This window comes from Bos grunniens, chromosome 13, assembly GCF_055505025.1.
Source record: "Bos grunniens cultivar Pamir isolate PY7600 chromosome 13, Bosgru_T2T1.0, whole genome shotgun sequence".
Lineage (NCBI taxonomy): Eukaryota > Metazoa > Chordata > Mammalia > Artiodactyla > Bovidae > Bos > Bos grunniens.
Genome location: NC_141177.1, coordinates 66,503,094 through 66,525,273, shown reverse-complemented (window position 1 = coordinate 66,525,273; position 22,180 = coordinate 66,503,094). Strand labels below are relative to the sequence as shown.

Below are 22,180 nucleotides of genomic sequence, written 5' to 3'. Positions count from 1 at the left end.
TTGCTCAGTCCTGTCCGACTATGAGACTCCAGAGTCTGTAGAACTCCAGGCTTCTCTGTCCATGGGATTTCCCAGGGAAGAATACTGGAGTAGGTTGCCATTTCCTCCTCCAGGGGATCTTCCCGACCCAGGAATCGAACCCAAGTCTTTCGTGTCTCATTGTCATTGGCAGGCGGGTTCTTTACCACTAGCGCCACCTGGGGAACCTTTATGCGCTATGTAAACAACAGGGTCCCTGCACTACCTCTGGTCATCACACTGCCTCTGTCCGGGAGAGCCAAGTTTCTTTTCTCTTGGATTCTGACTCTGAGACCACAGCTCAGCACATTGCTCTGCTAGAGAAAGGAGGTACAAGATGAGAGAGCAAGGCTGCTTTTATGTGGTATGGCTGGGTGAGGCAGGGCAGCCCTGGTGGCTAAGACACCCTGCAACTCATGTCATTCCCCTTGTGGAGGGCGCATCTGTTTCACCTTTGAGGAGACCCTGAGCATCCCCTGAGCAGGGCTGTGCCCTCATTTCTCAGATCCCCCCAGGTCCTAGCACAGTGCATGTTTAACTGTAGGTGTTATCAACTTCTGTTGACGCAGGACTTGACAAAGGTGAAATCCTTTTTATCCAAGTCTCACCTCTTCTTCTTGAACTTCCCTTGAAGATGCTAGAAGAAAATAAAATGGTAAAAAAAAAAAAAAAAAAAAAAAAAGCAGAGGCAGGAAAGATCAGAGAGAAATCATGAAGTTCTGAGCTAAACAGCTGTCTCTCTTGTCCCAATCTGTTGAAGAAAGCTGTGCTCAGCATTTGCACCCATTCTCTAAGCGAAATTAACCCCAAAAGGCATAAGCAAGAAATGAGCACCAGAACCAAGATTTTCATTGAATTTTCATTGGGGGAAAGGGTTAACATTGCAAAGCAAATGGCAAAATCTTCCAATGATTTTAGATCCCCCTTAATTTTTCGCTCTATCCCAATCCCTTCTCTGCCACTTTCTCTCAACCCTACTTCCTCTTGGTCCAGCATTTCTTTTTTTTAATGGAGCACTTTTTCTGGGCCTTGACTGCTCTAACGCACATACTCATGCCCATTTTGCAAGCACACCTTAGAGAAGTGGCATTTTAATACCTGAAAACAGTAATCGGTGGACTCAATAAAGAGCTCACCTTAGCACCCTTTCATCTGCGGGAGGACAACAACTCCAGTGATCAGGGGTCAGCATCCCCAGGTGGGACTCAGGGTCTCGCTGCAGTCATTTCTTCCTTATCTCTCTCTTCCTTGTCCTACCCTTTCTCTTACCTCATCCTTTTATTTCTGCATTCAATCTTTCACGATCCACTTCTTTTATCGGCCTTTCATAGGAGAATCTGTGCAACTCGGGACTAGGGGCACTGTTGAAATGACCTTTGACAAAGCCATAACGGCAAGTGAAGGAAAAGTGAAAGAGGAGGATTGATTTCTCACCATCTCTTCTTCTTTTGCCTGCTGCTCCTTTACCCTCCCTCCCCAATCTAGATTCTGATAAATAGAAACAGTTTGTTGCAATTTGTTCATTATAAGGGGTGCAGGGAAAGATTGGAGAGCCAAGGCTTAGGATAGTCTGGATGATAAATGACAAAGTCCGTGTCTTCAAGGACGGAACAAGACAGCAAGAATGACAGACAACCACGAATGAGCGACTAACTCCTCCCTATTGATCCAGCAGTCCTCAACCTTTTTGGCACCGGGGCTGGTTTCAAGGAACGCAATTTTTCCACGGACTGGCCGGCAGGGAGATGGTTTGGGGATGATTCAAGTGCATTACATTTATCGTGCACTTTATTTCCTTGTTATTACATCAGCTCCACCTCTGACCATCAGGTACTAGATCCTGGAGGTTGGGGACCCCTGCATTAACCCACCTTTCTTCCACTCACCTAACCTCAGCCTCATGCACCCGGGTTTAAACATCCACAGTCTTCTTCCACGTCCTCCCTTGCTGCGCCACTTCCCACTGGTCTCTTCATCTCACACTTATTAGCATCTTTGCCTGGGAATGTTCAAGGGAAGGAAAAGGTGAAACTCCAATCAATGAATTTCACTTCTGCCAAAGTTCACAGTGTCCATCCCCGACCTCTTGCCTCCAAATACCAGGTATTACAAGCTGCATTTTTCTTTTGTCGTATATTCTGACAGTAACCCTTCTGCATCATCCCCTCATTCAGGTCCTGTTATTTCCTGCCTGAAGAGCATCTCGGGATCTCTGTCCCTGTGCCTTTACTTTCCGCTGCACCAGCTCAGGCTGACTATGATGTCATTGAATATGTCCCACTCTGTTTAGACTCCGTCAGCAGCTGAAGTCCACACATCTCATTCTGTCCTTTGAGGTCCACCTCCATCTAAATCCAACTGCCATTTCTGCTCTTGGCTCCCACCCCCTGGTCTGTGTTGTTGTATGTTAGTTGCTCAGTCGTGTCTGACTCTTTGCAACCCCACGGACTGTAGCCCGCCAGACTCCCCTGTCCATGGAATTCCTCAGGCAAGAATACTGGAGTGGGTACCATTCTGTTCTCTAGGGGATCTTTTCAACCCAGGGATCGAACCCAGGTCTCACACACTGCAGGCAGATTCTTTACCATCTGAGCCACCAGGGAAGCCCATCCTCTCTCTACCTACCTCTATCTATTCGACAATAGACCACGCCTTCTTACCCCCAGTATCCACCTCCCCACTCATCCTTCAAGGACAGTTCTGAGGCTGATCATATCAGTCTTCCTGAATTTTTCTCTTCCTGAACTTCTATGTCTCTTATCATTATCACTAGTATTTATCACCTTCTACTGCTACAAAATTGTGACAAACCTCAGAAAAGGCAGTCTGGGTCAGAAATGTGTTGTCTGATGCAATGAATGGTCTCTTCTGGGAAGTACCAAGTGTTTCTGATAACAGAATTGAGCAACTTCCTGAAAAATTGAGATTCAACTTGAACAGTTGACCGCCTCTCCTGGGAGGAACTTAGTTACCTTTAACCAAACTTTCCTTTCTTGAACATAATCTGTCTGTGTCATCTAGTCACCTTTTCTTCCAAAAAGAATCTCTACCAGGAAGATCTTTGACCTGGACTGATTGGAAATGATCTGGCAGTAGTAGGCTTGAAACAAACCTTCAATGTATGCTCATGAAGAATGTATCTGAAGTTGCTTTAATAGACGCCAGTTGTATTCTTATAGGCATGTATTTTAACAAATAGCCATTGGATACCCACGTGTCACACTCTGGGTTGGGTCGTGTGATTAAGCTGCCCAGAGGCTCGTAAATTGGCATGAAAATCTTTTCATCTAAGTCCTCAAAGTGAAGGAGACTCTTCTGAAATGGACTCCTAACTTCCTGGGGATGTGTTGATGTACATTTTTTTCCAAGGGAAGAAATTAGAGATTCTATCAAATTCTCAAAAGCGTAACCACATCCCCCCAAAACAAAGATTAACCACCAGACTAGAGGAAGAAAAGGCATATGAAGGTGGGGATGACACCATCTCCCAGAGTAATGGAAATAAAAACAAAAATGAATAAACAGGACCTACTTAAACTCAAAAGCTTTTTCACAGCAAACGAAACAACAAACAGAATGACAACAACTCACAGGTTGGGAGGAAATATCTGTAAATGATGTGACTAATAATAGACTAGTCTCCAAAATTTACAAATAGCTCATGACACTTAACAGTATCAAAACAAACAACCCACTCAAAAAATGGGCACAAGACCTAAAAAGACATTTCTCCAAAGAAGACATGCAGATGGCCAAGAGGCACACGAAAAGATGCTCAACATCACTCATTATTAGAGAAATGCACATCAAAACTACAATAAGATATCACCTCACAACAGCCAGAATGGCTGTCATCAAAAAAAAATTCACAAACAATAAATGCTAGAGAGGGTGTGGAGAGAAGGGAACCCTCCTACACTGTTGGCAGGAATGTAAGTTGGTACAGCCACTGTGGAGAACAGTGTGGAGGGTCCTTAAAAGCTAATAATAGAGGCACCATATGACCCTGCAATCCCACTCCTGGGCAGATGGAGAAAAACATGATTCAAAAGGATATATGCACCCCAATGTTCATTGCAACACTATTTACAATAGCTAAGACATGCAAGAAACCTAAATGTCCATCAACAGAGGAATGGATAAAGATGTGGTTCATATATACCACAGAATATCACTCAGCCATTGAAAGAATGAATTAATGGCATTTGCAGCACATGGATGGACCTAGAGAGTGTCTTCCTGAGTGAAGTAAGTCAGACAGAGAAGGAGAAATATCATATGACATCCTTTATATATGGAATCTAAAATGACATGATCCAAATGAACTTACAAAACAGAAACTCACAGACTTAGAGAAGAACTTATGGTGGCCGGGGGAAGGATGAGGGGAAAGGGATAGTTAGGGAGTTTGGGATGGACACTTATATTTAAAATGGGTAACCAACAAGGACCTGTTGTACAGCACATGTAACTCTGCTAAATGTGGCAGGCTGGATGGGAGGGGGGCTTGGAGGAGAATGGATACATGGATATGTATGGCTCAGTCCCTTTGCTGTTCACCTGAAACTCACAACATTGTTAAGCAGCTCCACCTCAATGCAAAATAGAACGATCGAAAGTTAAAAAAAAAAAGAGTGGATGATAATACAGCAAAGCAAGTGCTGTGATAGTGTTAGTCTGTTACTGAACCAGGTTCATCTTACTCGACATAGCAAGACAAAATGCTAGGACACTGCGGTTTGAAGCAGAGAGGGGTTATTCACAAGGCAGCCAGGTGAGGAGACGGAAAAGCAAATCTCAAGTTAGACTCCCCGATGGCAAGGGGCTGGAGTATTTCTGGGATGAAGACTGAAGAAGCAGGATGGTCTGAGGCATGGGAGAGTGGGGAAAGACGATTGGGAAAAGGTGCCATGATTATCTTTCTGTGCAGGAGTGACTAAATTACCTTCAAAAGGTCACCATGCAGACATTCACACCTGCCCAGTTGAAGGGTCTTTGGTTCCATCCAGTCTTAACCACATCAGCTTGAACTGGACACAGCAAACTCCAAATTCCTAGCCGACAACTTGGGCAAACATCTTATTGTTCAGGCTACGTGCTGCTTAGACAGCATGCAAGTCTTAAAATGACCTTGATGAATGAAGGCAGGTAAAATGAAATTCAACCCAGGGTTTGAGTCTGAGGATTAAAAAGTGATAGTCAAGTGTCTTTCCTTCTCAAACGTACACACGGTGGGGAGTAGCTTTGCTCTATGCAGCCTTGGTACAATATACACATAATTCACGGCAAAATGGGTCTGCTCTCTTCTCTCTCTGCCTCCACCCGGTGCTGTCAAGGTCAGGAGACGAAGACTGAAAGTTCAGCTCAGTGCAAACTGTAAAACTTGACCAAGTTATTTGTCTTATATGAGTCCATCTTAGCGCCAGGAGCTGGTCCCCTTATTTTGTCAGAAAAATTCTGTAGACTTTGTGACTGTTACTCGTATGCACGTAGATAACTTTATCATCACAATCCATTAAGTACTTCAAGATGATTTTTTTTCTGCTGCTTTACTAGTGGACTAGGTGCTGCTTAGCTACTTGAACTTCACCAACCTCTTGGTTCGAAGGTCAAGGTGTGTTTCTATGAAACAATATTAGGAAGAAACCTCAATTAAATAACATGCCAAATAATTGAACCATTTACCTAGATTTAATGTTTAGAGTCCCACATTTTGAAAAGGTAAGGGAAAACATTTTTGGTTAGAAGTTCACAAAATGCTGGGGTTTTTTTTCCATTTATGATGAGTCAGATTGAGACTATTATGACAATTCTTATGGGATTTGAGAATGGTTGAGTCCTCCCTAAGCAAACCTGCCACCCCAAGGGAAGTCACTGATCCAGGAGCACACGATGTTTGATCCGTCTGTGGGAACCAATGATATCAGTCAGGGTAAGCTAAGTTGCTGTAACAAAAACCCAACAAGAATGCAACCTAATATACCAGAAAATCTACTGGTTTCCTAAATGACAATTCATGGATAGGTGTGCTCCAGGCATTCAGGAACCCAGGGGGAGCACTCAACTTCCAGGATGACTCTGGTCACTGCATTCCAGCCATGGAATGAAGGGAAAGAAGGGAAACAGGCAGGGGTGTAAACACCACTTCTGCTAATGTTTCTTGGCAAGAACATCACCACAGAACCACACTTAGCTCCAGGGGGGCTAGGGAATGTGCTCTGATCATTCACCTGAGAAGAAGGGAAGGTCGCCTGGGGGCCCTGCTGGCTGTCTCCACCCTACCATGGCATGTTGTCTCCATGACAACAGTCATGATGCGGTTGTCAGCCAACTGGTCTCTGGTCCCTGTCCATAACTTCATCATGTATTTATGATATTATTCAGTTTAATGAACCCCCACATGTATATCATATTGACTAAGCTCTGTGACTTAAAAGAGTTTTACATGGTTGTCCCAAGAAGACTGACTTAAAAAGAATTTTTCATGGTTTTCCAACTTGGATTGACTTAAACAAACAACACATCCTAACATTTCAAAGTGAAAATGAAAAATTCCAACCTGAAACTTCTTACAAATGGAAAAATGAGCGTCCCAAGGTAAACCACCTGATGTTTTTGGGAGCAGTGTGCAATTTCTATGCCCTACCTTTTCCCTAACATTCCAGTGTGGAATAAAATGTCAAATGTGGCTTTCTTTCAAGGCTCTAATTCAGCAACACTACTCATAAAAAATACAGTTATTTGATTAAAAAGAACCCCCAACCAGGCAACTGTAGGAAGAAAACGTCTAGTTGAACTGAAAAAAAAAAACCCACCTGCTAATTGTGGGGTGAAATAAAGCTTTTACATTATTAAAAAAAAGCCCCATTTCACTATTTTTGTTTCCACAGTTTATACATTATTTTAAGTAATAAACAAGATAAAATTAAAGATGTTTAACTATTTTGCTATTATTTTCTTATTTTGTTGCTAGTAAGATAAAATGGATTTAACTTTTCTAATAATTATGAGAAGGGGTTGTGGGAAGTTCTGTTGTAAAGCAAAAAAAAAAAATTACAACTTGCTAAAATATGATACAAATGAACCTATCTATGAAACAGAAATAGATTCACAGACATAGAGAACAGACTTGCGGTTCTTACGGGGGAGGGCAGGGCTGGGAGCTTGGAATTAGCAGATGTAAACCAATATGTACAGGGTGGATAAACAGTAAGGTTCTACTGTACAGCACAGGGAACTATATTTCATATCCTGTGATGAACCACAATGGAAAAGAATATGAAAAAGAATAGATACATACATAACTGACTGACTTTGCCGCACAGTTGAAACTAAATACAACATTATAAATTAACTATGTGCGAATACAATTTTAAAAATTACAATTCAAATTTTGGTTATTTTATATAACAGTGAATTAATTTGTGAAATTAATGTTGTCTACTTACTTCAGTCCAAGTATATCTTTCAAATCCTGGTTAATATTTCCTTGGTCCTCAAAAATTTTGTAAATAAATGTCATTACATTTAATTTAATTTAATTTAATTTATTTATTTTTTTAATTTTATTTTATTTTTAAACTTTACAATATTGTATTAGTTTTCTCAAATATCAAAATGAATCCGCCACAGGTATACATGTGTTCCCCATCCTGAACCCTCCTCCCTCCTCCCTCCCCATACCATCCCTCTGGGTCGTCCCAGTGCACAGCCCCAAGCATCCAGTATCGTGCGTCGAACCTGGACTGGCAACTCGTTTCATACATTTAATTTTAAATTCACAGAAGAAAACTGATATAAAACTGAAGGTATTAGTAAACTTTAGGTAATTGTTACTTTCCAAGGAGAAATATTAATTCCAAAGACCCTCTAGAGTTAAAAAAATATGAAATACCTTCAAAGCTTGTATGTCGATACTTCCCTGGTGGTCCAGTGGCTAAGACTCCACACTCCCAATTCAGGGGATCCAGGCCCAATTCCTGATCCCGCATGCCGAACTAAAGATCCTATATGTTGCAATGAAGATGGAAGGTCCTGTGTGCCACAGCTAAGACCTGGCACAGCCAAATAAAGAAATTAATTTTAAAAAAGCGTGGAGGTCATTCTGCTTTGTTTGCTTCTCCATTACCAACGTGCTCACTGATCTTGGCTGGATTTCCCATTTTGGTCTCGTTTTCCTTTCATTGCTTTACTCTTGAATGTTGAGCACTAACCATTCTCTGCTCCTTCCCTTTCTGAATAATTCAGCCCTAAATATCACGTTGGCAACCACTCTTCAATGCTTTGGGGGAGGGGATGTTATTTGGATTATATTTCCAATTTTTCTGTGTTTGTTTCAAAATTATACTTTGATACCTGTGGCCGGGGAAAATCTCCAGCTTAATAACTGGGCCAGCCCTACAGACAACACGAACTGCTGCTCTCCTTCTGCGGGTTGAGAATGTTTCCAGCAGTGAGCGTAAGCCTGTCCTGGAATGCTATCGATGATCCTGTCACATTCTGACAAGTATTGCTCTCCCAGAAAGAGAGCAGTTCATGCTTTTCCCTGCAAACTCTGGTATTTAGTCTGAAAACCCCTTTTAGTTCATCTGCAGGTGGCTGTGGCTCAGTGGTAAAGAATCTGCCTGCCAAAGTAGGAAACGCAAAAGAAGCGGGTTTGATCCCTGCCTGGGTCGGGAGGATTCCCTGGAGTAGGAAATGGCAACCCACTCCAGTATTCTCCTCTGGAAAATTCCAGGGACAGAGGAGCCTGGTGGTCGACAGCCCATTGGTCACAGAGTTGGACAGGTCTGAGCACTCACACACTCATGCACAAGGCTCTTTTCAGAGATGGTAATTGCTTTTCTTCCTTCCCTCCCTCCCTCCTTCTTTCCTTCCTTTCTTTTTCTTTCTTTCTTCTTCTTCCCTGGGGCTCAGACGGTAAAGAATCTGCCTGCAACGAGGGAGATCTGGCTTTGATCTCTGGATTCAGAAGATCCCCTGGAGAAAGGAATGGCAACCCACTCCAGCATTTTTTTCCATGAATTCCACAGAAGGAGGAGCCTGGAGAGTACAGTCCATGGGGTTGCAAAGGGTCAGACAGGACTTAGCTACTAAGACACACACATCTTTTTTTAAAGTCTTTATTGAACTTGTTACAATGTTGCTTCTGTTTCATGTTGTGGGTGTTTGGTCCTGGGACATGTGATTGAACCTCCTCCTCTGCATTGGAAGGTGAAGTCTTAGCCAGGGAAGTCCCAGTAATTGTCTTTCTTACAGAATGTCAGAATATTCTTAGAGCTTATCAATAACACATATTGGAACTATGAACTGCTTTGTCATGCCTGGATAGTCTTCCTTTTGTCAATGTTTTTGCTTACTTGCTAATATTTTTTAAATTTTATTTTAATATAAATACACCATGACATGAATTTCTAGAGGGCAAAACATAGTCAACTATTCTGTGAAAATCAGAAGATAGCTCTGATCATTAAACAGGAAAGCAAGATTCAACTCTCTGGAAAAAAAGAAAAAGTCCAACGTTGAAAACCAAAATCCACTTTTAGTAATGATCTTTCAAGAAAAAAACACAGCTGGTGGCAAAATATCTTATAAAATGACAACTCATATTCAGGACCCAGGGCATCATGGTGAGAGAATTACGGCTAGTACTGATTGTAAGTCTTGGGAGAATATTCAGGAGATCTGAGCGTGGGGCAGTCTGTGCTTCCTCTTCAATTATCTGAATATTGGAGACCCCACCCGAAGACCAAGTGGACTTCTTCAAGGGCTCCATGGTCAGACAGCTTTAGGAAATTCCCATCTAGGGCCAAGACTGCTTGGCATGACCTGGCGCCCCTCCATCTTGAGTGGCACCTGCGACTCCCCGGGGAGCTGCGAGTCCGGGACCTCAGTTTCACGGTGACATCAGATTATGAAACTCTAGTTGAGACCACTGCCAAGAAGGGCTTGCTCACCCTGCTTTAACGGCAGTGGGAATCTCCCTGTCTTTTTCAGGGGTAAGCCAAAGAACGGATTCATAAACGAACCCCAATCCTTCTCACCAACCCCAGCCCACACCTCCCAGCAACTGAACTTGAGAAAGAAAAAAAAAAAAAAAACCTGGTTAAAACCACTTCCTATATTTGAGACTAGAGAAGAGAGTGGTACGCACAATTTCCTGGCTGAAGAACCCAGGCTAATACTTATACAGAGTAAGCACTTACTGCCCTAGAGGTTGACGGACCGGCAGGGATGACAACCTGAGCGGACTCACCCTTCATTCCCGTCTCCCGGTGCGATGCCAATAAGAGGCTGAAAGGAAACCCGGCGTTCTGCAGAGCAGCACTTTCTCTTCCCAGCCCCGACATCGGCAGTGGTCTCAGGGGCCAGGAGGATGGAGCCAAGCTTGCTGATGTGGAGGTTCTTCGTATTCATCGTGGTACCTGGCTGCGTGACAGGTAAGAGGTCACTGGTGCCTTTGGAGTCCTGGGAAGGCTAAGGATGTAGACTCTTCCCAATCACACAATACGAGGGGCATCTAAGTAGAAAGTACAGGGAGGGGATGGGACCCTGGGTTCTGCCTCTGTGTCCATGGCCCACCGGGGCCCCATTCTTTGCCTCAGTCATCACCGACTTATAAAGAGAACTCGGAATGGGGAGTTCTTGTCACTCAAGGTCTTTGACAGTTGATTCTGGGAAGAACATAGTGGTGTGATATTTGACTGTTAACCGGATACTAATGAGCAGATTCCACAAGAGATTTTATTTTCCCGTGAATTTAGTTTTCCACTGCATCCACTGGCTGTAAGGGTAATACTAGAAGTCTGGTAGAAATCTCTCTAATACCAGGTGAATGTGCCTCAGATGTCAGTAACTCATATGAAGCACTGGGATCATTTAGGATCTCAGAAAAGTTAAGCTTCAAGGAAATGATACCTAGGAAGCTCCTTGTATGTGCAACTTTATAGAAGTTTTTTAAAAAATATAAGCATATCACTTTGAGAACATTAATTCTTATCTTCTTATGTGTCTACATGCATGTATATATATATGTGTGTATGTGTACATATGTGAAAGTTTTGCATTTCATTCATCCTTTCAGAAGGATATTGTCCGTTTCTGTTTTTTTTTTTTTTTAAAGAAATAAGAAGCCACCAATTTCAGCCTCAAACCTCCTTCCTAATGGCATGTGAATTTTCTAAAAATGTCCTCCCTTGCTTATGCAGGAAAACGTATCAGCATCTATAATTTCATATCCTTCATTTCTAGACATATAATAATGCCAAGTGGCCACAGAAAGATGTGTTAAGAAGTGAAACACAGTGATGCATAAGGGGTCTTTTGGGCCTGTTGAGGGGAAGTGACCAGTCATTGGGCTATGATCTGACCCAGGGGTAGGATCTTCTTTACTTTAAAGTGAAAAGTGGACATGATTTTAGGAAGACTTATGTGACTTCTGCCTCCGCCGGGTCTTTGCAAAGTGAGAGGCAGGCCAAGGGAACAGAAAAGTCTTTACGGTTGACTGTGCCTCATCTCTAGGGAGCACATTTCGAGTAAGTGCGGGTTACTGATAGGTGTTGGTGACTTATCTGAGGATGTGAATGGTCTGATCGCAGTGCTCTGCCATACACTCACATCTTCAAAAATCTATCCAATGCCTCTTGTTCCCCTTTTCAACAGTACAGGAAATACAAAAGTGAACAAAACTTAGCCTCACCTTAAAAAGGATATAACCTGGTGAGGGGAAGAGAGTTATGACAGCAGTGTGGTTGGGGTGGGATAAGATCTATGGGAGCAGGGGGCCATCTGGGAAGGCTTCACAAAAGCAGCAGCACAAAGAGCCCCGAGGGGCCAGTGAATTTCCCTCCATGGGAATTCCAGAGAGAGAGGACCACACGCGCAGAGATGCGGCAGGGCGCCAGGAAAAGCCCTCAGCCTCAGGTGGAGGTACAGGGCTACTGGGGATTAAGACTGGATGACCCCAAGTTGAGGATTTTAAATTTCATTTGGGAGTCAATCAAAGACAATGAGAAAGTAAAATTTACCATGTATAGTGTACCTTACGGGGCTTCCCAGGTGGAGTAGTGGTAAAGAATCAATCAGCCAATGCAGGAGACACAAGAGACATGCATTTGATCCCTGGGTTGGAAAGATCCACAGAGGAGAAAATGGCAACCCACTCCAGTATTCTTGCCTGGAGAATCCCGTGGACAGAGGAGCCTGGCGGGCTATAGTCCATGGGGTCCTAAAGAATCGGACACAGCTGAGTGAGTGAGCACAGAGTACCTTGTATAGGCCAGACACATGTCTTCCTTCCACCTTCACAGTCCCTTTGCAAAGTGGATGTCACCAACCCATGAGATGAAGAAGACCCCAAGACTCAGAGGCCACAGAGGCAGTGGCACGGCCGGGACTCAAACCCGGTTCTTTCTGCTGAGTGCTCTTTCTGTTCACTGTGGACAGGGCCCAAGCTCTGTGGAAGTGACTTCACAGACAAAGGCGGGCAGACAAGGTCTCTTCCAGAGACCAGTAAGGACTTGGCAGCCAAAGAGAATGACATGGGCTGAATTTCTGGGATCCACACATGGCTTAGGAATCTCTCCAGGGTCAGAAATAATCTCTCAGACTTTTTCCTCCCAGAGGAGCCCAGTCTTAAAATAAACAAATCTTATTCCTAGGAAGGGAGAGGTCACTAACAAAATCAATCAGACTGTCAACAGATGCAATTTCTAGCTGATTCATAAGGCTGATTTTCATTCTGAAAATTTCCAAAGCCACCATTTAAAACTTGAGGGCTGACAGGGAGTGTATTGGTCAACGTAGGTGTTTTTAGTCTCTGTATTACTGGGTCCTGGGATGTGGTTGAAAAGAGAATTCTCCTGATGTTGCCAACAGGCACATTATTGATGGTGCCTTTCTCAGCATTGTGGAAATTCTGAGAGTTTATCTGTGCCTTCATCATCTTTCTTTCATTCTAGGAATTCTGTGATCAAATCTGCATGCCCTAGACTCAAAAACACACACCCAGTGCGGAAACCCATGAAGATGATATTTTTGTCTAATTATCCCTTCTTGTAAAGATGACTGCCCACACTGGAATTTCCGTCTTCACGTTTGTCATTAAAACACAAACGCTTAACCCTTCACATTCAATCATTCAGTTTCTCTAGATCCCAAAGTGTGATTACCACATGTTCCTTGCTTATCTTTAAGATATGCCTTGGAGAAGGTAGTGTATATAGATAGATGGATAGCTCATAACTGTGTGTGTGTGTATATATATATATATATGGATTTGGTAAACTTAGGGAGTATCTCATAAAACAGTTGCTACTTTCTTTAAAAACAGCCTTTCTTAAGTAGGTGGTGCTGTTTATCACCTGTACATCTGGTCCTTTTGAGATCTGAGAGCATCGAGGTGCCAGAAAGAGCTGGCTTCGCTGACAGTCAGCTGCTGAAAAGAATGGCTGATGTGCAAGAGAAGAGTTCTTAGCTTCTCTGAGCAAAGCCTTGACTGGTCTGGAGGCGCCTGTGTCACATCTTGCTGAGATCATTCTCATCAGAGCTACAGTCACTCTCAAGTCGGGCTAGCCCTCCCCCAGCCCCCACACATTCCCTGCCCTCCTCATCGCCTCATGACCAGCAGAGACCTGAAAGAGAAACAGGGGTTCCTTTGGGAAGTGGGGCCGGGTCCCCCGAGGCGAGGGCAGAGAAATGTTAGGAGGAAGCTGAATTTTGCAGGGGGGTGAAGGGCGTGATTTGGGGGCAAACTGCTGGATCTCTGTGGGCCTCAGTTTCTCTGTAAAATGAGGAGGTTGATGGGGCTGATCCTGAGACTGCCTTCTGGTTCTCTTGCTCTATGTCAAGAATTCTGAACAGGAAATAAAATAAGCTCTGTCAAAAGGCCTTTGCAAGTTGGGGCACTTTCAGATGAAAAAGTTTCCAAACCGAAGACATATAGAGCAGGGTCCGGGTTGAGAGGCCTTCGGAGGCGCAAGCACCAAGGCTGACGTGTCATCACGGTTATTTCCAGCCTCTGGGAGGTAGGTTCCGCCCTGCGCTCAGGCCAGGAGCGCGGCTTCAGGGAGGGTGAGGGCTGTAATACTGCTCCCTGCTGGGGAGGCTTCTGCTATTTGCTCTTGGGGCCTTTTTGCCCTCAGTCGATGTCCTTGCTTCTCGTAGGGGAGGGCTTACATGAGCGGGAACCTATTTCTCTTCTCTTCATCCCAGGCCATTCCCTGGGAGGAGAGGAAAGAGGATCTTCATTCAGTCAATTGCTTCAAAAAGCTATAAGCCCTTGTATTCTTGAAAGCGGTTAAATTGAGGCTTTCTAACGACTTCGGGGGAGCCTCAGAGGGGCACGTGTGCTGGGCAGGAAGACAGTCAGGGAAGAATTTTGGTTCTTCTCTGCTCCCCTCCAGTCTCTGTTTCTTTTAATACTGACTTTTGTTCACGGATTTGGCTGCACGGGTCTTAGTCGCGGCACGTGGGCTCTTTGATCTGTGCTGAGGCCTGTGGCGTCTTCAGTTGTGGCCTGTGAAGTCTCCGCTGGAGCATGTGAGATGGTTACCTGCAGCACGTGGGAGCTTAGTCCCTGACCCAGGAGGGAACCTGGGCCCCCGGCATGGGGAGCACGCAGTCGTAGCTACTGGGCCACGAGGGAAGTCCCTCCAATCCCTGTTTTCTAACTTCCCCTCTGAAAAAATGAATGTATGCATATGTGATGACATTCGTACTTTTCGTACGTCAGAGCACCCAAGCGCGTACCCGTGGGTCCTCGGTCTTACGCGCGATTCTCGGCTTTCGTTCCTCGTCTGCTCCCTGCCCCAGTCTTTCGGTGGCAGCGAGAAACAGAGAAGGAAAGAGACTTGAGCAGGAAGGAGGGTGAGGCTGGGTGGGGGAGGTTGGCACTGAAGAGGTAAGTGCCCTGGAGCTCAACGTTCAGAGGAAAGGGCGCCTCCACCTTTTCCTCCCCAGACAGTCCTGGGCGCCCTTTCTCCGGAAGTACCTGAGCAGAGCATAGAAGAACGTTGGTCACAAGTGGTATGAAGAGCTGGGCAGCGGGGCTCAAGGGATGGCTTCTGAGCCCTTTGGACTCAGGATCTAGGATTCCTGTCTCCAGGCTAACAGAGTGCGTCACCACAGCCCAGCGGGGCCCTCTGAAGTCACAGTATTGTGAGCTGCTCCATTGTGTCTGACTCTGTGTGACCCCATGGACTGCAGTCCACCAGGCTCCTCTGTCCGTGGGATTCTCCAGGCAAAAACACTGGAGTGGGTTGCCATGCCCTCCTCCAGGGGATCTTCCTGACTCAGGTATCAAACCCACATCTCTTGCATTGCAGGTAGATTCTTTCACCATCTGAGCCACCAGAGAAGCCCCTGAAGCCATAGGTGGGGGGGGGGGGGGTCCCTAAACTTCCTGTGACCCTTCTGTCTGTTGCTCTTCATCCAGGGATGTATCAGGGGAGGAGAGATTGGAGGCCACTAATGAGGACCCTCATCTGCCTCTTTTGCTACCTTTTCTAGTAATTTCTTCAGGAAGTTCTGCTTAGGTGGAGTCAGCTGCTGTCCCAAGTATTATCTGGGGTGGGGCGGGGGTGGTGGGGGGGAGGTGGTGGTGGAAACAGCCCAGAGATGACCTTACCACATAAAGATGGACCTCATTTGTTACTCCTATATACATCCTGAAACTCCCAACAGGAAGAACAGTGTGATAGACACACTCTATCTAGCTCCATCTTTCTTGAGTAGTGAGTCTTTGAGCAAATTTGGGGAGTGCTGCTACTTGTTTCCTTAGAAAACTTTCTTATGCACAAAATTTTGAGAGCAATATTTGGGATAATAACCTCCCTGTCAACCAGGGTCTCCAGGTAAGACCTCTGATCAGGTTCTTTAATATCTGAACAGCCATACTCTGAGCACAGAGAATGAGACACAGGATGTTACCCTCACTACTAAGGGAGATGTAGCTGGCTTGGCAAAAGTAACCTAAAAGGCCTGGGTGCCTAGACAAGATTGGAAGCAAAGGTTTCCAAGGAAAAACCAAAGACACCAGGGAAGCAAGAGGAGTGGAGATCTAGGACTAGAAGTCAGGCCTCTCAAATTACAGTACAATATTCCCCATATGTCTTCACATCAACTCTCAGTGACATTCATCCATCTACTTTCCATCCATCCACCCATCCTTCCTTCAATCCAACCATACATCCATCCATCCTTCCCTCCTTCCTTCCTTCCATCCATCCATCCATCCATCCTTCCCTCCTTCCATCCACCCATCCATCCTTCCCTCCTTCCTTCCTTCCATCCATCCATCTCTCCATTCATTCATCCTTCCTTTCTTTCATCTATCCATCATCCATCCATCCATCCATCAATCTATCCATGCATTAGGATTACTGAGATTGAAAAGGTCTTTGCTGTCAAACTGCTCCTGGCCTAAGACTGGAGGTAAAACATCTGCTGAGCAACTCCCACCTTGAGGACTTGCCAAGGGAGGCAGCAGTATTTGCCAATGACTCAACAGCCATCACTGAATCCCCCCTTTCCCCAGGCTTTCAAATAAGTCACCCATTTCGGGGAAAACAATACTAGAATCATCTCTGGGTCTTTTAGATATTTTCCACTCTAAGATTACTCAGGAATTTTCCGGCTTTTGACTTGTTTGGAGCTTACTCTGGGATTTGCTTCCATCAGTGAGAAAACACAAGTCTAACTGGGAAATGTATTTAGAGCAGCAGTTGCTGGCACAAAGTGCACATTAAATGTGCATCTGGGAAACTTTCACAAATGATGTCCAAGTCCCACCCAAGACCAGTTAGGTCAGACTCTCTGGGGATTAGAACTGGACATAAGGCTAGCGTTATTTTTAAGCCGCTCAAATGATTCAAGATGCAGTTAGGATTGAAATCCACAGAAGAGTGATTCCATGGTTGGTCCGAGTCCATTGTTTTATTCCTATTCACTGGGAATAGATGCCCTAGCATAGTACTTCCCAAAGTTCAGTGTATTACAGACCACCTATAATACAGGTGAGGCAGGGGGCTTGTTGTGAGAAAGATTCTGATTCACAATATCTGGGGTGAGGGAGGAGATTCTGATTCAAACAGGCTCCTCCATGAGATCTGAGTGCCTGGTGCCTGAACCCCGTTTTGAGTAGCAAAGCTGTCATGGGAGAGAAGAAGCAGGTGCTGTGTCCACCCCACAGAACTTGCAACTAAAATGGGAAAACCAGTCCGGGAAAGACACAAGATTGAACGTAGCAGCGTGGTAGGTGGCAGAGTTGATGACACCCTGGCATCCAGAGGTGCTTCCTGGGGCATTCAGAAAACCTTCTTGGAGAAGGTGGCTCTGAGCTTGCGCTTGTGAATCTCAGGAGCTGGCTGAAGGGTGGTGTTTCCTAATGAAGTGGCTAAAGTTGTATATGTGAGTCATGCTCCTTGAGCAACAAACTGAAGACTGAGGTGTTCATGAGGGCAAAGAAACAAATGCCCCACGTCTCAAATATTTCCTACTCCATTGTTGGTCGCTTGCTGAACAAAAATGAAGCTCAAATGCCTAGTGATCCTATAAAAACTAATACTTCTGTTCTGACAAGAGGCACCTGGGTTCTTGCCCTCACGCTTTGATCCTCTAGTAACATACATTGTTGGGGTCTGGAGTCTGCACTCCCACAATGGGCCACCGAGTCAGCATCACTCGGACCTCATGACACCTCTGGGTAACAGTCAAGAAGTCCGGAGTCTTATTTCCCCACATTCAAATTTTGCCCCGACCTCTGTCGAGCACCAGGGCTTCCATCCTGACTGCCCACGTGACCGTCTGCCCCTAACCCATCCTGTATACAGCTTTCCATCAGCCATGGTGCCTGCAGCGCTCAGCCCAGGGCCAGGGACCCACAAGGATTTCAGGCAGCAGAAACTCTAAGGCACCAAAGTGTGGCTGCCCCAGGCGGGGTGGCCGGACCAGGCCAGTGGAGTTGGGCTTCCGGGTGCCCCCTTCCCCACCCACCCCTCCAGACACAACGAAAGGGCCAGGTGGATCAGGAGACTAGGAAGAGTGAAGTGCTTCTTTCTGAAAAGAAGAAAGAGAAGCAGGTTTTTAAAGAACACAAAGTGCGTGCTAAGGAGGTGATGGGTCCCTTTACTCTAAAGAGCATGGAAGTGATGGGTCCCTTTACTCTAAACAGCATGGAAAGCCCACTGGGCTCCAGGAGGTTCTCGGGAGAGAGGGAGATGAGGAAGGTGGGCAGAGCTGTGAACTGCACAACGGCTGGCTGGTTGGGGCAGGCCCCGCACAAACCCTGATCCCAGCACCCACTTTTCCCTTTGAGGCTTATTTTGCCTTCAGCCTTGTGCCAGGAAACAAACACTTTTGGAGGGTGCTGCACTACAAAGGCTTGTGGACTCTTAGTTCCCCAAACAGGGACTCAACCTGGGTCCGGGCAGTAAAAGCACCAAGTTCTAACCCCTGACCCCCAGGAACGTCCCCAAGAAACATTTGAAACAGGAGCGATAACGACAAGAGCTCATATTTACAGCTCTCTCACAGGCACTACGTGAAAACGTTGTGTTGGCTGTGTTAATCCTCAAAATTGGGTCCACCTTGTTCTCACCCCCTTCTCGTACCCAGTAAACTGAGGCTCACGGAGGTGAATCAGTTATCTCATGTAATACAACCCTGGGTGTGGGGGTGCCGGATGGGAGCCAAGCTGGCTCCATGCAGGGCCTGCTTTGTTGATGATTCTCGTAAACTGCTGTTAATAAAGAAGTTTAGTTTCTCCTTTTGAAAGTCTGCTCTGAGTAGGCCCCACTGCCCCTGTGGTTGTTGATAAATGAAAAGCCTGTTCCGACCGCATCCAGCCCCAAACGCCCAGAGGCCGCCTGCCGTCTTCTCGAGGGGCTGGCTTTTCAGGCCCGCAGAATCCCTGAAGTTTAAATTCTCTAAATCCTGTTCTCCCCCCTCCTACCCGCCAAACAGCAGCTCGGGGTGTCTTTCCTGCATTTGACTGGGCTTCAAAGAAAGCACTCGTCAAGCCACGTCTGCCCTAGCCGCCCACAAAGCAAGGAAATTCTGAGCACCTTCAGGCATGAGTCAACACCACCATGTTCAGGAATCTCTGCCCACAGAATCACCCACTCTTCTGTTTGGGCCCAAAATAGATACCTCCTTCAGAAGCCTCCCTGCTTTCTGTAGCCTCAGCAATAAGAAAACAAAGGCGAGGGTAGGTGTGCATCCAAGGCATGATGGAGGGAGTTCGCTCTGCTGTGAAGTTCTCTGCAGTGAAAACACTGCCGCTGAGCTGGGCACGCAGGACAGGTGTGGCAGGGGGAAGGGGTACGCAGGAGGGCGGCTGGGGACGGTCGTTCCTTTGTTCATTCATTCCCTTGGCGAACATTTATTAAGCAAATACTATGTGTCAGATACAGGGTCGGGAGATGGGTGCAACCCAACCCTGGGTCTCCAGGAACCCACCATCCAGCAGGAGAAAAATATATCGCACAGACAATGCCAACCGAGCTGAGACTCAGAATGCAAATACAAAGAAAGAGTGGATGGCCACACAGACAGGCATTGGTTCCTATGCAAGTCCCTGGACATTGTCACTCAAGAACTGCCTCACTGTCCTAATACCTGGGACAGAAACAAGGGCTGAAGGCATTGCTCTGTCATTACTAAAGTTATTGAAATCATACACCGTGGATTTTGAATTTAGAACAGCATAGTCAGAAAATGTGCGGAAGTTGTCCTTTGCTCAAGAAACTCTCTGACCAAGAAAATAGGAATATTTTTGGTGGGAGCAGTTACTTTCCTTAAAGGAGAAACGGATGGCTCTCACAGCCCACGGGTGTTATAAAACACCGTTAACACGCGGAGCTGACAGATGGCACCTCCTCACCAGTGTGTGAGCCACTCTCCAATTTCAAACACCCAGGAAGGAACTGCCTCTCCAAGAAAGGGATGAGGGGAACCCAGTCAGTCTGGTTATGCTAGGTACTTAAAAGGAACAGTGTTTTTTTAAACTATATATGTGTGTATATATACATATAAATATATATACACATATACACACATATATATATTGGATTCATAAAAAAAATTTGTGTTTTTCTGTAACATCTTTCAGAAAAACCTGAATGACTTTTTTGGCCAACTTGATGTATACAGGTTGTATACACATGCTATATATAGTGTATATATGTATACACATACATATATGTACTATGGATATATACGTGTATGTGTGTGTTTATGTATATATATGTGTCTCTATATATATATGTTTGTTTAGTCGCTAAGTTGTGACTGACTCTTTGCAACCCCATGGACTGTAACCCCCCAGGCTCCTCTGTCTATGGAATTCTCCAGGCAAGAGTCCTGGAGTGGGTTGCTATTTTCTTCTCCAAGGGATCTTCCTGACCCAGGAATTAAGTCCGTATCTCCTGCATTGGCAGGCAGAGTCTTTACCACTGAGCCACTGGGGAAGGCCATGTGTATACATACATGTACACAAATATACATATATACACTATGTGTATACACATATATGTATATGCACATGGTATATACACGTACATATATGTATGGATGGATATATATATAAACGTATACAATGTTTATATATGTGTCTGTATAACTATACACATGTATAGAATGTGTACATATGTATGTGTATAACTATATACACATAGTTTCATGAAATGAGGCCCTTGGAGTGAATCAGTCTATCTCCTCAGAGAAAGACTGTGACACAGTTAAAGGGCAGCGAGCCGTTTCTACAAGTTTTGCTTGAAATCCCCGCGGCCCGGGCTGACGTCAGCCACTTCCTGCCCCGGGCCCTGTGAGTTTCCCGGGAGTTTCGGGGCGGCTGTGCTGCGGCTCCGGTCCTGGCTGTGGCAGGCTGGCGGCTTCCCCAGCGGGCGAAACCAGTAGCGCCTGCAGACCCAGCTGAGTGTGGTATCTGTTTCCGGCCCCTGCGGTAGTGACACCTCTGCTCAGCGTCTGATTTAGAATAAAAGGATCTTCGCGAAGAGAAAACTCCTTATTTCAAGTGGAAGGCAAAACAAACAACTACCAGAAAAAGTCACAAACCCCAACACCTTTTAACCATACCAGGGCAGTTTCCGCTGACATCCTGCTGACACCCGGGAGAGTGCGGGGACCGCAAAGGTTGAGCGCTTTCGGCTCAGATGTGCGAACAGGCCCTTTATTTCACTTTTGACTTTCAACGCCTTTCACTCGCCAGGCCATCAAGTTTCACTTTCCCTCTCCCAGGGTTTCCTGTCTCGCTCCTCTAGCCTGAGTTTGCAGTGGGCTCCCGCGGAGGGACTCCCACTCTCCTGCTCCTCCTATTCCTCCTGGGAGAGGAACTGTGGGCCAGCCAGGCACCCGGCTGTGCCTTCTGCACCTGTGATCTTACCGAAGTCTCACAACAGCCCTGTAAGTCAGGGACCACTGGAATCATTGCCATTTTACAGACAAGGAAACTGAAGTTGTTAGGCTTTCATTCACACACCCCAGATAGTGACGGAGCCAGGCTACCTGCTCCATTCTTGTACAGAGGAAGAAGGCAGTTAACCGGTCTCATCAATTCCCCTGGGCTTCCTAGGCAAGTTTTCTGTCTCTTATTTTGAGTCACTCTTTGATCCACTCCCAAATTAATTCTCTTGAAAGCAACTTTCACAATGCCTCTTCCCTGATCAAAGATCTCATGTTGTTCGCCCACCGCCTGTGGGGCATGCTTCCTCTGCCTGGCGTCTGGTGTTTTTTCTGACCTGGTCCGTCTGAATGTCCTCTGCATGTTGGACCCCCTGCAGCTCCAGCCACTCCAGCAGGCAGGGCTCCTGTTCTGCAAACATAGCTTCCTCACCTACAGTTTCAAAGCCTGGCACCTAGGGACACCTCCCCTTTTATAATCCACCACATCTCATCTGCCTACTTGGAATTCTTCCCAACTGGGAAGCATCTGGGGAGAGTAGAAAGGGCTCAGGAACTTGGGATTCCACAGGGCTTGGATTCAGAACCTGGTTTGCACTTGTGTAATCCTGTTTTCCTGTAAAACCATCACTGGGTACCATTCTCTGCCAGCACTACCAGGGTGGGGACAGCTGATGGACGGGTGAGAGCAGGTGGTCCAGGAAGGCAGAGGCATGCCCAACCCCAGAAAAAAGGGGCAAGGATG

General features: G+C 45.7%; 1 protein-coding gene and 1 long non-coding RNA gene across 2 annotated transcripts in view; one reads left to right on the top strand and one right to left on the bottom strand.

Annotated features, from left to right (window-relative positions):
- Positions 1 to 1,226: 1,226 nt before the first annotated feature.
- LOC147361159 (uncharacterized) lies at positions 1,227 to 8,072 on the bottom strand. The gene is made up of 3 exons (XR_015139839.1): positions 7,913 to 8,072; positions 4,964 to 5,640; positions 1,227 to 2,017 (listed from the first exon to the last, which is right to left on the bottom strand). It is a non-coding gene; the product is annotated as an uncharacterized LOC147361159 (long non-coding RNA).
- Positions 8,073 to 10,150: 2,078 nt separating this feature from the next.
- IL2RA (interleukin 2 receptor subunit alpha) overlaps positions 10,151 to 22,180 on the top strand; it is a 44,107-nt gene continuing 32,077 nt past the window's right edge. The window contains exon 1 of the mRNA XM_086334794.1: positions 10,151 to 10,457. Coding sequence (XP_086190920.1) covers positions 10,394 to 10,457 — 64 coding nt within the window. The 5' untranslated portion in view covers positions 10,151 to 10,393. The remainder of the gene's footprint in view (positions 10,458 to 22,180) is intronic.